Here is a 16,850-nt window from a genome sequence, read left to right on the forward strand (position 1 = left end):
TTGCCCCACATTGCTTCCACCTATCCGGTCTTCTCAGAACAGTATATGAAGGTGATGAGAGGAAGCCACTGAGATGTGGTAATATTACAATATGATCTCAACTGCCTTTCATTAAATGGGATAGGGGTAATACATTTAAAGTACTGTGCAGTGACTGCACTGAATATTGGGTGGGTGGGTTACAGGCTTCAATGCTTTCAACGCCAGACCGTCAAGGTGCGTCATACATGCAGTGGACTGGTTTGGGAGGAACTATGGATGTGACAGCAAAGACATGTGGACTAGAGCTCTGGGCAAGGATGTGAACTACACAACCAAGAAAACCAGTGTCAAGCAAAAAGGTTAAATGCAGATGGGTATGGTAGATGCTGTTGGATGGAATCACGTGTGTTTGTGTGTGTGTGTGTGTATAGAAAACAATAAATGGTAACCCACTTCTGGGTTAGGATCTTCAGACTCAATAAAATAACTAAACTCATCATGGGTGTAATAGCATGGCAGTGACTACCTCACTCAACCAGAGGAGGCTGGAGAAGGGAGGATAACTCATAATAATGGATGGAATGATATAAAAACACATGGAAAACCAGGTGTTTGATACCACTCAATTTATTCCGTTCCAGCCATTACTATGAGCCTGTCCTCCCCATCTGAAGTGCCACCAGCCACCACTGGTCTTAACCGATATGGTACAGTACTGTCTTCATGTCAGTGCTCTGTGGCCCATTCCGGTCACCAAATCAACCCCTAGTCTCTACTACGCACTTCACGTATATGAAAGGATTGGATAGGTGCAATACGGTAATAGCTGCACCTTGCCTCTGATTGGCTTACACCTATGTAATCCTCCCAGATCGACAAGTGCCTAAAAGGTAAGGCCATGGGGTTGATTATGAATTGCATATTCATAAATGCAGAGGCTGTCTTTAAAACAAAAACACATGCAGTAGGACTCCATGGAGTGTGGTTTAAACTGTAAAGTCTTCATATGAAGTAAATGCCTGGCTGTATGTCTAAATTGTGACAGTCATAGGTAAACATAGTAAATCCCTGAACTACAGGACGGCTCAGTGGTAGAGAGAGGAGAGCAGTAGCATCGGAAAGGATTGGACACTCAAAAGATTAATGATAGAACATCATTGATGATCATAAAAAGAATAGCAATGCATCTAAACACGGAGAACATAACACAACCACCCACTTCATGACTGAATCATTACATAGTTAATGCATACTATACACACACACCATTAGATTCTTCAAATCTTAAGCATTTTCACTCAAAAGTTATTCAAAACAAACATATTTCAAACTCAAGAGTACATTGAAATGACAATATTATATAAACAAACTGTTCAAACAAAATGATTACATCTGAATCCATCCTGGCGGCTCGCTGTCTAACTGAGGTACGAGTTAGAAGGGGAGTCATTAGTCTACTGTACAGCAGGGAAACGTGCACAAACCAACTTGCCTGCGTTAATCTGGTCATTATCAGCAGTGACAGAGAGAAGCATCACATCATACATACAGTCAGAGTGAGAGTAGTAGCTGCTCTGTACCATTGATTCAGAACAGCATCGCTTCCATTCAGAAATGTATAGCAGAACACTATAAACTGATAAACTAACACTGATGGGAAATTTAGAGGAGCATTTACATAGGTGTCCATTATCTTAATGAGTAATGAATGTTTGCAGACAATTCACTCATCACTTCTTCATTGGTGTTACTTGGTATTCTACAGTTGTAAATGTACAGCGTCAGAGGAAGGAAAGGAGGAAAGAGAAGAGACTAAATCTAGGAAAGGTAGCGAAGGGAAAAGGTCAAAAGTAACAAAAAGGACTTCTGGACAGAGACAGAGACAGTGCACTGCACAAGCAAGAATAGAGATTTTACATCTGACATGAGGTTACAGCCACAACAAAAATCACAGCAAGAAATCCAAAACAACTCAGAACAAATTAGCAGTTGAGGGAAAAATGACATTGTTTGTACTGTTATAAGTAATGTTTCAGCATTTCAATTCAGCTTTGAATAAGTAGACCAAAATAACATCTATCATACAGCAGCACCATGACAACTGCTGCGACTGGTCTTACCGGTATCCATGACAACTGCTGAGACTGGTCTTACCGGTATCCATGACAACTGCTGCGACTGGTCTTACCGGTATCCATGACAGTGACTATCAAAGAAAGTAGTACCCTCCCCTTGGTTGGGTTGAAACTGGATTTTATTAAAGACAATACAGGTAGCGATGGCCTAGTAGAGAGACAGCGGGTTCATAGTTCAAACTTCTAAAGCACCCGCCTCAACTACTGAGAGTCTCCGCAACTCATCATTATCTGTTAAATGCGTCTTTACACTGGACGATTCTTCAACCCCCCCCCCCCAGAATTGGAGAAATGGAGATGGACAGAGTGGTGTTTTGTTAGAGCAATGAGAAGCACAAACATTGCTGCCTCGGTGTGTAACTACAGCTAAGGCTTCTTCACAATGGCGTCAATCACAAGTTACCAAATAGCGATGACTCTGCTCTTTACACAAACAACCGAGGTTTAATAGTCGCAACACAGCCAACTCATTCAGTCTATACATTTAAAAGCTGAGAAATATACAGAAGGAAGAGAGACTTGAGCATGAAAACCTCTAGGAGAGAAACAAGGTTATTATTTGCAATACGATGCACTGGGAGCACATTGGGGTTATGGTGGAGAAACTCCACAACAGCACTGATCATAAAGCCAGCACTCATTTGGAAAACCAAATCCTATTGAGAAAAATGGTTATATTTAGGACACACTCTCAGGGAGAAACTTTGTTCCTCAATCAAACCCCCTCCCATCTATCTATCCCTCCCTCCAGCCCCTCCCATCTATCCCTCCATACATCCCATCCCCTCCCATCTATCCCTCCCTCCCTCCAGCCCATCCCATCTATCCCTCTCTCTCTCTCTGAAAGTGTTTATATCAGCTTATTCACACAATACCGGAGGTAAGTAGAATTTTAGTGAAATAGAATAACCACCTGTTTCTGTTTCTATTTGATCTGTGCTTGTCGTCTTCCTTCTAGTTCACACCTCCATTACTCCCTCACTGCTTTAGTGAGGGGAAGCAGAGAACATTGTTGCTCCTGGGGATCGGAGGAGGGGAGAGGGAGGCAGAATTGGTTTGGTTACCTATTTCATCCATAACACTGTGCATAATCGCTAAGCTGGTACTGTATTGTGGTGAGGTGACGTGCTAGTTTGTGTCAAGGTGCGATCAGCTAAATGTAGTAAAACAAATGACTCCACTAGGATTAACATAGTGAGGACAGACTGGGCTCATACCATAAGGGTTCTACACATCTTCTCCCCGTGTTGGGTAGCTAGGTGTGTGGGTCGCTTTTCATTCAGCTTGTCATGGTTAACATTTCAATAGCGTGGGGGTAAGAAAGGTCTCTTGGGGGGGTAGAAGGGACTTCCTCGGCCCCCGCCGAATGGAGGGCCAGGACGCTTGCCCCCGCGGAACATGGGTGGCTCTCGGTTTAGGTGTGGGTGGACAGGGGGGCCGCGAGGGTGGAGTAGAGGTCTCTGGGGGGTGGAGTTGATGGGGGGGCGGGGGTTGGGGGAGGATAGGCGCAGGAGGGATGGCGAGGGACGGTGTGGATGGTTGGGGTTGGGGTGTCGGGGCTGGGCAGGCGGGCTAGCTGGAGGGTGCTGGAGTGGAGGAGCTTGGGGGCGAGGAGGCAGGGGGTCGCCTGAGGGAGAGGGAGGGGTGGAGGAGGAGGGGGGTGGAGGAGGGAGGTTGATGCCATCCTTGACACGGCCCAATAAGGGAGGCGGGGCACCGGGGGTGCCGGGGCGGTGGAGAGGGGGTGCGTGGCGGGGAGTGAAATGCTCTTTGACTGTGCCGGGACGAGGCATCTTAGGGGGCTCCCCTAACAGAGAGGACATGAGGGGAGTGGGACCCCCTTTACCCCCCCTGGGTCCCCCTCCCATCCCCCCTCGGTCTCCTCCGTCTGGGCGGACCTGGGGAGGGAGGGGCAGTTGGCGATCAATGGGGACTAGAACCCCGCCTACCATGACTGCCGAGGGGGGGAGGAAGTTGCGCGGGGGTGGAGGGAGCTGGGGCATGGGAGGGGGTGGAGGGCGTGGGATGGGTGGAGGAGGGGAGTTGAAGAAGGGAGGAGGGGGGTGATGGTGGAGGTGTGAGGGGAGGGGACCCTGGGGGTTCTCCCCATGGTAGGGGGGCATCTGAAACTGGGGTGGGGGGCCGTGCGGATGAGGGTGGGGAGGGTGATTAGAATGAGGATGAGGAGGATGAGGAGGAAGGTGGTGGTGTGAGGTCGGGGGAGGCATGGGGGGTGAGGTCATGTTGTCAGAGCCGCCCTGAGGGGAAGGTGAGGGGGGCTGGGTATCCAGGTACCCTTCCTCATCGTACCACATCCCTCCGCCTGGCCTCCCCCCTTCTCCACCCCCGCGACGCAGCCCTTGTCCAATCACGCGGATACTTTCCACCGTCTGGATGCGCTCTCCGGTTGCCTGGCGGTTTGAGAAGCCCCCCAGTGATTGGAAAGGTGCTCCCTCTGTGCAAGGCGACACCAGCGTCTCGATACGGTGGTACTGCCCCCCCTCCCCGTCAGATGAGCCCCCACCATCCTCTCCTCCCCTCTTTCCAACCCTCGTTCCACTCATTCCTCCCTCCTCTGACCCGCTGCTGGTCTTGCGAGAACCTATGGACGCTCTCCTCTCTCCTTCGACTGATCTGTTGTTCCCGTGACTGTCCCCATGACTGTTACCGTGACTGTTCCCGTGACTGTTCTGTCCATCCTTCTTCAACTTGCTGCTTCCCAGTGATGAAGAGCTAATCTTCCTCTTCGAATCTTCCTCCTTCAGCTTGGCGGCCTTCTTCCCCGCTCCGTAGCCTTGGAAACGAGAAGAGGAAGAGAGGAAGTCCACGTCGCTGCTGCTTCCTGTTGGGGTGATGACGGCATCCCAAGGGTCACTGCGGTAGGCTGTGGGTGAAAGATCATGACCTATGGATGAGCCTAAGCTTTTGGGGTCACTGTTGAGGCCAAGGGGGTCGGAGGAGACACCCCCTGGTGTGTCCATGATTTCGTCCTGGGTGGGGGTGCCCCCGCTCTCATCCCTGACGGGGGTCCCGTCTACCCCGTCTCCCCCCAGCAGAGGGCTCCCATCCCCTAGGCCCAGACTGAACCCTGGGTTCCCCTGGAGGAAACGGTTGATCTTAGACTCTAGGCTGGGAGGAGAGACAGAGCGGCTAGGGAGAGAGGGAGGAGGAGGAGGAGGAGGAGGAGGGGAGGCCTCTCGGTTTCTCTCCCAATCCCTGGCTCCTCTGCTCCTCTCAGGTGTGTCTCGTTTGAGACTGTTGGTCAGGGGGGGTTTGGTGTTGCTAGGAGTGGTGGGTGTGGGGGGGCCCTTGGCTGCTGAGGAGTCTGGGGAGGCATGGGAGGAGGGGGCAGAGGAGGAGGAGCTACCAGACCTCAGCAGAGAGGACAGACCTGAGGAGAGAGAAGAGAAGATGGAGAGAAACAAAGATATGGAGAGAGAGAGAGAGAGAAAGTGGGGTGGGTGGAGATAATTACACCAGCAGATACACAAGTTACTCAACATTAAAAGTGCCCCCCAAAACAATTCCAACAGAAGCCTTGCATTTCCCATCTCAAAGTCTGTCTATAAATCTGCCTGTCTGGTTTACTATCTTATGTGTGTCTCACTCTGTGTTTGGGTCTTTGACAGGGCGTTGAGGATGCCTTCAGGGGTGACGTTCACTCTGGACAGGATGCTGGCCAGGGCTGGGCTAGGAGGGGTGGGGCCAACTGGGGTTTTGGAGGAAGATGATTGGCCAGAGGGGGTGGTGGGAGTTCCAGGGGAGGGGCGAGACACAGGGCTGGCTGCTGAGAGAGACAGAGACACACAGAGAGAAAGAGAGAGAGAACAATCTTATGCAAACATGTTATAAGATTTCTGTACCAGTGTGTCACAGAATCCATATATTAACTCTGCTTATCTTGCCAAGTATAGACACACACCTGTGTTCTTCATGGCTGATGTGATACTGCTCAGTATGGAGCTGATCTTGCCCAGGTCCACATTGGCCAGGTTCATTCCCAGCGGAGCGGTCGGACCGCTAGGACCACTCACACCCGCGCTTGTAGGGGTGCTGGGGGTCACTGGCGTCGGGGTAGACGAGGCTGCCTTTTTGAGAGGGGATTCGGTGGAGGTTCGAATGAGTGTGACAGGGGCGGGTTTTGCTGCGGTCTTGGAGCTGGTCACCTTGGAAACGGTGGCTGATGACGACTGCGTCTCTGCTGATGGAAACAAGGGGTTAGCATGTTTATTTTGACAAGGTTTAGTCTCATTGAGAATTCCCTACTGCCATCTCACCTGTGTTGGCTGTCTCCATGTCCTCCTCAGACAGATCCATGTCCTCCACATCTCTGTTGTCCCCCTCTCTCACAACCCCCATGTCCCTCTCGTCCATGGCACTCCCATCCAGGTCCGGGTCAAAGCCCAGCCTACCCCCTCGGCCTCCTCCCAGCCCCAGGAAGGGGGAGTCAGAGCCGGTGGGTGAGGGAGCGTCCTCAGAGGGGGAGGGGATGGGAGAGTCCTCGGGACCGGGAAGGGAGGACTTGAGGGCATCCAGTTTACGTTTGAGGTTGACCACGCGGTTGGCAAAGGTTTTGTAGGCCTTAAATTAGAACCATAGAATTAGATGTATTAGATATTGATTAGATTATTTATTTGATAGATGATGATCAGATTGATTGCCTGAATGATTGGTTGATACTCACGCTGGCCACGATCTTGACTTCCTTGTATTGCATCTCATAGAAGACGTCTGCGTTTCCCAGAGCCTCCAGCAGAGGGGGCCCTACAGGCATCTGGTTCTCCAGGAAACTGACAAACTCCTGCAGCTTCTGACTGCCCTCTTCAAAGTCCTTGGCAAACTTGTTCCCTCCGGCCTTGTCTGGGGTAGAGATGGACGGAGGACAAGAGGAAAATAAGTCATTTAAACAAGATGTCGGAGATAGCACCGCAAAGCTGGCGACCGAAGTAAGCGTGCATGTGCCCGGCCGCCACAAGGAGTCGCTAGAGCGCGATGAGACAAGGATATCCCAGCCGGCCAAACCCTCCCCTAACCCAGACGACGCTGGGTCAATTGTGCACTGCCTCATGGGTCTCCTGGTCGCAGCCGGGTGATCCTATTCCCCTCAAACTCTTAACGCCAGGGCTCTCATGAAGTGTTCCATTTGATTTTCCATTGCATTGAGTGATGAGGGTCAATAGAGCGCTGAGTACCAGGCCATTAGCAAGTTTGGTAGGCTACTACTGACTATAGGGGACATCAGAGCGCAGTTTTGGAGACGCCTAGTTACTGTGATTCAACGGTCACGTGGAATTTGACTGCAGTCATGACTGCCGGTGTGGCGGTAATACGGTCACCTTAACAGCCCTAGGCATGAACCCTGGCCTTAACCCTGTTTTGACCACTGACCTTTGAGTCTTTTGAGGGCCTCCGTGCTGCAGACGTCCACTCTGAGAGCTGTCAGCTGGGTCTCCCTCAGCTCCTCCTCCTCCACCACCCGTTTGAAGCCTGCCAGCTGCTCGATGAATGACTGGGGCTGGAGAGAGAGGGGGAAGGAAAGAAGGAGGGCGTGGGGAAGGAGGGAAAGAGTATTATTGTGTGCATCTCCATCAAGGGCCAATCATCAGTTGAATCAATAAAGCATCATCCCCGCCACTGTTTGGGTAAAAAGCTGAGGGATAGGGCTGAAGAAAAGTAACCACTCGAATTCATAGACAGAGCTATGGATACAAGGACTGACCATCCATGATATCAACATTATCGTTTTAACCATGTTTGGAGGGTATATAATGTACGTTGTTTACAAATATTGGAGTAAAACAAGCTTATATTTGGGGTTCTGATGGGGTGTGACAGTTGAACTAAGCTCATGAGGCATTTATAAAAGTTATATTCTTCAAGAATCAATGGGTACAAATCATTAATTTATCAAAACCAAAAATTTACGTAGCAACTGCAGATTACCTCTTTAAAAGGGTCAAAGCAATTTAGCAGAGGACAGAAAATATACACTTACTATGAAATCAGACACAATCTTGGACTTCAGGGCAGCTTTGGGGTTGACTGGGGCTACAGGACAAAACCACAACACAACACACTGACCTGTTGACTCATACAGACCCAGAGGTTACAGAAATAGAGAGACGGCAAAAGGAAAAGATGGTGAGGAGAGAAAGAAATAGGAGCATAGAAGACTGACCTGGCGGAGGAGGCATCTCTTTAGCCTTCTCTTTCTCCCTCTCTCTCTCCTTCTTGGCCAGGTTGGCTTTGAGCTGAGTGATGAGTTCCTCAGGATAGACGTTTCTCTCCTCCCAGATAGTGAAGATCCGCTCCACTGACTTACGCACCTTCGGGTCTCTGGCAAGACAACAGGTCAAAGGGCAAGAGGTTAGAAGGGCACAAATTCAGTCAGCAAGAGATTGGTGGTCAATTTAATCATACATGGGCTAATCCTAACTTCCACCTAAATCAGATGTTTACTTAGTCTCCCCATTGACAATTAAAACGTGCCTCAAATGGAAGTTAGGATGTGCCTCACAATATTCATATAATCCAGAGCAGTTCACTCACTTGACCATTAGTGCAGCGTTGGGGAGCACCTCAGCGAAGGCTGAGCGGTAGACGATGGCGTTCTTTCTCTTGCAGTTCTGTATTACATCATTGGCTAGATAGAACAGATTCAGGCGGTGGTTGGTGTCCGCTGATGGAGAGAAGGAGGAGAGGAAGACAGGGAAGAAGAAGAATAGGTGGAGGAGGAAGAGGGTTAGTGGATCCTCAGAAGCCTGACGTTTAACCACATCAAAAACCTTGACCAGCCTAGTCCCATGGATGACCTGCCTAAACCTAGACACCCCAGTAGATGACCAGCCCAAACCTAGACACCCCAGTGGATGACCAGCCCAAACCACCGTCGCCCAGTGGATGACCAGCCTAAACCTAGACCGCCCAGTGGATGACCAGCCTAAACCTAGACCGCCCAGTGGATGACCAGCCTAAACCTAGACCGCCCAGTGGATGACCAGCCTAAACCTAGACCGCCCAGTGGATGACCAGCCTAAACCTAGACCGCCCAGTGGATGACCAGCCTAAACCTAGACCGCCCAGTGGATGACCAGCCTAAACCTAGACCGCCCAGTGGATGACCAGCCTAAACCTAGACCGCCCAGTGGATGACCAGCCTAAACCTAGACTGCCCAGTGGATGACCAGCCTAAACCTAGACCGCCCAGTGGATGACCAGCCTAAACCTAGACCGCCCAGGGGATGACCAGCCTAAACCTAGACCGCCCAGTGGATGACCAGCCTAAACCTAGACCGCCCAGTGGATGACCAGCCTAAACCTAGACTGCCCAGTGGATGACCAGCCTAAACCTAGACTGCCCAGTGGATGACCAGCCTAAACCTAGACTGCCCAGTGGAAGACCTATTAGCTCATGCATGCATTTGCTAATAAATTCTGGAAATATAGCAAAACCAACCAGTGTTGATGGGAAACTTTACTGAAATGATAAACAATGCCGTGCTTTTACTAAGTGACAGTCAGAAAAGTGAACATCAGCTTGTCATGACATCTATCTAATGCATAATTAACGCACAGACAAAACATCATTACTGCAGCGCACACTTTTTTCAACTGACAACTTTTCCAACTGAAGCCCTGTGTTACAGGCAAGGCTAAGACATGGAAACCAAATAGGTTTGTCATGCAGGTAAATGGAGTCCAACATAAATGAAGCCTGGTTGTTGAACAGCAATATAAAGGCTCTAACGTCTCCCTCCCTGAATATATGAAGATCCAGTTGAACATGTTCAAAGATGCAGCATGCAACACGGTAGTCACAATGTCAATAATAATGTTCAGCACCGCCACCGATTCATTCATGACACATTGTTTTCAGCAGACAGCGTTGTCACACTCCGACACAAGACAACGTTCATGACATTCATGTAATTAAAAAAATGTAAATGACTCAAAGCTGGAGAACGCCATACATTGAAAAGCCTGCACACCCAGAGTTAAGGTATTTCAAAGTGACAGCTGATGGAGTAGGGAAAACAGACAAATCAAACACAGATCAGGTTCTGATGCAGACAAGTCTAGAAACGGTATGTACGAGTCCCACAATATCAATTAGGGTCATTGAAGCCAGTTGATAAACTGAAAGTGATATTAGCCTACGCCCTACAGCCTCAGCAGCTTGTGCAGGGCAGCTGTGATGACTAGTGTAAACCAACTAAGTAGGGTAAATCTTAGTAAATGGTAACAAAATAAACAGATGCATTACCACTTTGTAACATAAAATAACAATACAGAAGCCTTTCATACATCTCAGTTGAGTCTAAGTGGGGAAAGGTTGTCAAGTCAAAGGAGAGAGAAACGTCCCCCCTGACTCCCTATGGGAAGATGCATTCAGGGAGGACGAGTTGGAATGTATTCAACCAGGGGAAGCAGAGATGAAGACTGAGCACAGAACAGAAAACAACCAGCTCTATGCGGTCTACAGTACGCAAACCAAACAGCGTGGGCTCCCGAGGGGCGCAGCAGTCTAAGGCACTGCATCTCAGTGCAAGAGGCGTCACTACAGTCCCTGGTTCGAATCCAGGCTGTATCACATCCGGCCGTGATTGGGAGTCCCATAGGGCAGCACACAATTGGCCCAGCGTGGTCCGGGTTTGGCCGGGGTAGGCAGTCATTGTAAATAAGAACATGTGAACTGACTTGCCTAGCACTGTGGATTGAATCGAGCCCCAAGATATCCAATGAATGTAACAATGAGTTCTAATTCATATCCTAAGTTCATTACATGAAACGACTCTTCTTCGAAAAGATCCTGGAGTCAAAAAATAGAACTTGCTGAAGTCTAGGCCTAACTAAGTCTAGGCCTAACTAAGTCTAGGCCTAACTAAGTCTAGGCCTAACTAAGTCTAGGCCTAACTAAGACTGAGTGGTGGGGAAGGGGAAACAGTTCAAAATATCAAATAAACAATCGCTTTCAATGGCAACAGCGTCCCAGCTTCCTTCCCTGGCCTAAGCTATATTGCAAATCTTCAGTTGAGAATATTGCAGAATGATTATGGACTTGGACATGTGATTGGGTGTAAAAGTGGGCCTTGGATGGAACACCTGTTGCACACACAGGAGTGTGTGACTGAGCATCACTGTTCTACTACAGCCGACACCGTAGTTTAGGTGGACACAGACCAACGAACACAGACACACTCAGGGCCACGTCTGGAGGTTTAAAGTTTTAACCTCCAAAGCCATAGTCATGGGGGGGATATTTATAGTTACATATCAGGATATTCTTTTTGATTATATTTCTTACCGTTTTGACAATGTGGCAATATTATTTTGGGCTAGTTGGCTGCACCTGCAACAAAACTCCAGTATTTTTCCATAGCTTGTTCTCAATCATTTTAAATAGGGAACCAATTGTTTTCAGCACTTATTTCCATGACTGATCAAAACTTTCTCATGGTCCTCTAGTGCCTCTGCAGCGGACATATGGTGAGCAATATCTTTGGAACTTCAAATCTCAATAAAATCCTAGTATCAAAATCGCAATACGCATAGTATCGGCGCCAAAGTATGGCGATAATATGGTATTGGGAGGTGATTTGGCAATTTCCAACCCTCGCAGTCTGCTTTGCCAGGCAGACTGCGATGCCACGTGAACCATCAGATAGCAATCATGGGCAAATGATGCATTACAACAGCATTAGCCTTAGCGTACCTCTAAGAGAGACAGCCCATTTGCAGAAATTGGTTCCTCCTGACCCAACACAGAACTCCCTGACCTAGTACAAGCCAGCCAGGACCAGATATTTTGGGTACCTAATTAGCACGCTTTAAGCCTTCCAAACCAAACCGCGACGAACTCAAGTTGTAGTGGTAAAATCTGTACCACTACCTGCACCAGCTCAGGTACAGTAGGATTAATTTTGCAAGTGGAAAAAAGGTATGTGTTCAGAAACAGAACATCACATAGGCCCCTACTGCTGTAAACAATATACACTTATATGTTTTCTCAATCTCATAGCAGAAACACGTGACCGAGATTAACCAACAGTTAGTTATTTCCAGTGTGTCATGCAACACATTACAACAGTAATTTCTCTGGAATATTTCTTTTGCATTGTGGGGAGACCCAATAACATAGTTTAAATGATTAACTATTATTTTAACATATTTGACCATGCATATAGCGTATGCATGGTCCATATTATCAGGTATGCTATTAGCATTATCACCTGTAGCCCAACGGATGCAGCATAGTGGCTATAAATAAATAGGCTGAAGCATGGGGTTGCTTATCTGCATTTACCCTATTGGGCTAATCATTAGCTAGATCCCAAATGTAATCTTTTAACTAGTTAGCATCCTATTAGTGAAATGTATGTCTCAAAAAACGTGCATAAATAGTGAATATAATGTAGCCCTGCCTACCGGTTAGGGTAACTTGGGGTATTCCGCCACCGGGGGTAACGCAAACCCCCTGCCTCTACTTCTCACCGAAACCACTTAATGTCACCCCCCCCCCCCCCACACACACTTTCCCTTGTTGCCACTGCTCTTCCTCAACTAAACCACGTCATGCCCCCCCCCCCCCCCCCCCCCAACACTTTCCCTGGTTGCCACTGCTCTTCCTCAACTAAACCACTTCATGCCCCCCCCCAACACTTTCCCTTGTTGCCACTGCTCTTGCTCAACTAAACCACTTCATGCCCCCCCCCCCCCCCCCAACACTTTCCCTTGTTGCCACTGCTCTTGCTCAACTAAACCACTTCATGCCCCCCCCCCCCAACACTTTCCCTTGTTGCCACTGCTCTTGCTCAACTAAACCACTTCATGCCCCCCCCCAACACTTTCCCTGGTTGCCCCTGCTCTTGCTCAACTAAACCACTTCATGCCCCCCCCCCAACACTTTCCCTGGTTGCCCCTGCTCAACTAAACCACTTCATGCCCCCCCCCCCAACACTTTCCCTTGTTGCCCCTGCTCTTGCTCAACTAAACCACTTCATGCCCCCCCCCCAACACTTTCCCTTGTTGCCACTGCTCTTCCTCAACTAAAAATGGAATCTGTTTCAGCACATTTTTTTTGTCACCCCCCAAAAACAAGCGCGGTAGGGTGGCGTTTCACACCAAGGTACCTTACAATGGACTGTGTTACATTTAGCCCCACTCTCCCCTATACACTCACAGCAAATTACAGTGATAATGTGCTTAACCATGATGCTGCTAAAAACCTCTGTGGTGCAGTTCGCACATATTCAGGAGTTAAGAAATAAATCAAGTAGGAATGGAAAGCTGACAACACCATCTTTTTAACAAAGGCCATTAAAACTGCTTTTCCCTGCGATTGCAAGAATTATTGTGCATCCATTTGTCAGAATGCAGGTTTCCTCCCTATAGCACTCATAACATGAATGAATCTCAAGAGTGAAATAGATGAACTATTCTACTATGCAGTTATCTGATTTGTCTAGCATTACATTTTGTTTGCACGGGAAAAATAAATGTTGACTGGACTGTTCTAGCACCAAAGTGTGACTCGACAGAAATATTTATGTTTCATATTTTTGGGGCGTGGCGGCAATGATCTGGCCGTGGCGCAGCGCCAGTTAAATGAGTGCAGCAGAAACACTGCATTACAACACAACCCTTGGAACGGAACCGTTAACACGGCCATCCAACATTCCGTGAAAATTAAAACATTTGAGTTGAAAGTTTAACCTGGACAACGAAGCCTACAACTCACCAACGTTATCTTTGGTTGACTGAGTTCAAAAGCTAGTTTGAATGTTTGAGGACATCATACATAAAGCACAGCACCATAGACAACAGATATACATGTGGTTGAGCCAATGACAGGGACAGAGAGAGATGGGAACACATGCAACCTTGCAAATGTTTAGTCTACTGCAGTGCAATTCATTTTTAATTAACAAAAACTGCTCAGGGAAATGAAAGCATTGAAAACCAGCTAAACCTTTATTGCTGGAGGCAAGGAAAGTGGGCAACATCCGTTTCCATAAACAACAAAACACTGGCATATCTATTTCCATGACATATCCATATCACACCACGCACTTCATTAAATAACCCCTCAAAAACACAATGAATGACAGTCAAAGTTTAGGTCTAGGCCTACTCTAGCTAGCTAAGAATTTAACCCCAGTGTTTGACAAATATAGACAGCTATGCCAAACACTGGAGTTAAAATCTTAGCTAGGCCTACCCAGGGGCATTGTGAGGGGTGGCAATAGCCACTCCTGAAATATGATTGGCCACCGTTAGTGTCCTGCCATTCTCATTGGGTCAGAGCGCTGTCAATCTGGCTCAGATTAGAGTTAGGACTGTGGGTTTGTTCTGGCTGGCTGGCTTTTTTGGGACGACAGAGAGCCCAGCATGACTTCTCTCAGTTGAGTTGATGAAAGCAGTGCAGAGGTGGAAAATTGCTAGGTAACTGCTGTTTGACTTGACAGCAAACTAAACTAGCTTCCCAGTGTATAGCCAGTGTAGCTGTTTATTGCTGTAGAATATGACGTGTTTGTTATGCATGTCCCTTATTGACTGAGGTGAATGAAGCTACAGCAGCCAAAGTGACAATGGCTGGAGTTATTTTTGCCATTCCCCAAATAACATTTTAGAGCTTTTAAATTGTATAGAAACATACATCTTAAACTTAAAAAAATGTCTTGGATGGGGGAGTTACCACTGGACATGGTGGTAGTATCTAACTTGAATACGGATCACTTCAAATGTATTTATTTTAATACATTTGGGCAGATACAAATTAACAGTTGAAACAGCAGAGGTGGCAACAAGTCTCAGAGTGGTAGGGCACATCTTTTCCACTGGGCCTGGAGTTCTTCCTGGTCTGATAACCTAACCAGGTAAAACACCAGACCTTATGACAGTGATTAATCAGTTGTAAAAAGGTTTTATATGGACTATACTGGGACCAGTTTTTCTAATCAGGTCAGAAAACTCCTGGCCCTGGGGAGGATGAAAACCATGTCAGACTGCAGCAACCTTGTACTTATTCATATGAATTATGTTTTAAAAACACAGACGGAGACCACTATGATTGGACAGTAGAACTCCGGGCTGAGGTTGCTTTATACAGGTTTGTATCATGTAGACCTATGCAATTGTAGATGGTAATAAAAAACGAACTCTTATGTAACCACTATTGTGTTGACTAATTATTTCCAGTTAATCTCTTTGGATTGAAAAAGTCTAGGTAGCCTAGCCAGCCCAAGTATGAATGCAAATCCAACTTGATCACATGTTCTCCTAATGCAAACAAATGGGCCATAAATACATAACATTACAGCTTAGTTTACCCTGGCCAGGGGGATAGGGCGCATAGTAGGCTGTGTGTTGTTAGTAGCCTACAGAAATCGTCTCGTTTTCTTCACATACAGCATACCAGATCGCTAATGTTTAGGTGTAGGATGCTGCAACATCCATGTTAAGAGTTTTTGCTTGTGTCTGTCGGGCTGATGTGCTTTCACATTTACTAAAAAAAATAGACCTATGCAGGAAAGTGCTGAGCGCTTTGAACATGCAGTGATCCGATGTGCAGGACAGCAACTGTGTGTGAGTTGACGAATCATGAGGAAAATATGCCCCCCCCCACCCAAAAAAGAACACGTACTTTGTTCCTCTCTTGAATGCTTTTGTCGATATTTTGTATTAAACTAACCCAGCTAGCCACCCGTTTGCCGGCGGGTCTGACACAGTTATGCAATACAATGCGTCGTATTTTAAGCCAATTTAACGTGTTTTGTTATACAATTAGCTAATTTCCCATGGCCACACGACTGGTGTTGCCCCCCTCTTTGCCACCCCGTTAAAACAACCATACAATCGACCCTGGGCCTAACCCAGATTTCTTCCTAAAGGCCGGTTTTTCAGCCCACTTACTTACCCAGCAACATGTATCACCTGTGCTCTGTCAACACTACCCCCATTTTAACTCTAGTTCAAACACATTTGATAGTTTGGCTAGCTAGCGAATTACCTGGCTCCTCTATCCTCTGCAGTTCTGCAAAAACATAGCGCGTGCGATGCGCACAAAACAGGCGCAATGTCGAACCATATGTGCCGACAGGTCAGGTTCGAGCAAACTAAATTGATCACACGTCGCTAGCTAACGTTAATATACATAACGATATGTTGAACTGCAGCTACTGGTAGGCACTAACTACCTTACTATAACTAGTTAGCTGCCTTGCAAGCTAATGTAACTAACTATAAGGGCACATCTTATTTTAGCTATGCATGAACTTTATGGAGTCAATTTTTCGGTAACACATTAGCAACATCATTGATTCGCTAACGTGTGTATAGTAGCAGGGAAGTTAGCTAACGAATGACAAGCTAACGTTAGCTACTCACATTTCTTGAGCCACTTCATCCAGTACCGAACGATAAGGCTGTGATACTTTTTATTTTCAATGCACCAGGTCGACAGTCCCTGTATAGACTCCATAGTGTTGGATACTCCTTGGAATCTGCGGTCCAGGGTGGCCTCCAAAGCGCCGCGGCCACCATGGCCGCTAACAGCTCCAGAACCCGCCGCCATTTTTCCAGTCCTCTCTGGTACTGCAGACATGGACACCGCAATGAGTCATGAAGGTAGCAAAAGTGTGACAGACAGGCGAGAGGAGACACGCCCCCTACAGATCTAGGGTCAGATTCTGAAAACTGACCTAATAACAGTTGGAGGGGCAGACAACTCCAACA

At 47.5% G+C, this 16,850-nt stretch overlaps 1 protein-coding gene across 2 annotated transcripts; it reads right to left on the reverse strand.

Moving 5' to 3' along the window:
* Positions 1-1,863: 1,863 nt before the first annotated feature.
* LOC109885842 (regulation of nuclear pre-mRNA domain-containing protein 2) lies at positions 1,864-16,837 on the reverse strand. Of its 2 annotated transcripts, XR_004211990.1 has the most exons (11): positions 16,503-16,837; positions 8,667-8,796; positions 8,296-8,453; positions 8,113-8,165; positions 7,506-7,632; positions 6,802-6,977; positions 6,395-6,698; positions 6,040-6,318; positions 5,725-5,904; positions 3,335-5,508; positions 1,864-3,135 (listed from the first exon to the last, which is right to left on the reverse strand). XR_004211990.1 is itself a non-coding variant. In XM_031837728.1 (10 exons), the coding sequence occupies exons 1-10, from the start codon at positions 16,717-16,719 to the stop codon at positions 3,419-3,421; spliced, it is 3,714 nt and encodes a 1,237-aa protein (XP_031693588.1). In that variant the 5' UTR covers positions 16,720-16,837; the 3' UTR covers positions 1,864-3,418. The 2 variants fall into 2 exon arrangements, 1 of the variants encoding a protein (XP_031693588.1); XM_031837728.1 differs by having other exon boundaries at positions 1,864-5,508.
* Positions 16,838-16,850: the final 13 nt, after the last annotated feature.

Source organism: Oncorhynchus kisutch, linkage group LG2, assembly GCF_002021735.2.
Source record: "Oncorhynchus kisutch isolate 150728-3 linkage group LG2, Okis_V2, whole genome shotgun sequence".
NCBI lineage: Eukaryota > Metazoa > Chordata > Actinopteri > Salmoniformes > Salmonidae > Oncorhynchus > Oncorhynchus kisutch.

Bases quoted from the DNA above. Each gene is read 5' to 3' on its own strand.
- LOC109885842 (XM_031837728.1), bottom strand. From the start codon at position 16,719: ATGTCTGCAGTACCAGAGAGGACTGGAAAAATGGCGGCGGGTTCTGGA. The intron at 8,166-8,295 runs GTCAGTCTTCTA...TTTGTCCTGTAG, and splicing joins AGAGATGCCTCCTCCGCCAG to CCCCAGTCAACCCCAAAGCT. The intron at 6,978-7,505 runs GTCAGTGGTCAA...TCTCTACCCCAG, and splicing joins GGCCCTCAAAAGACTCAAAG to ACAAGGCCGGAGGGAACAAG.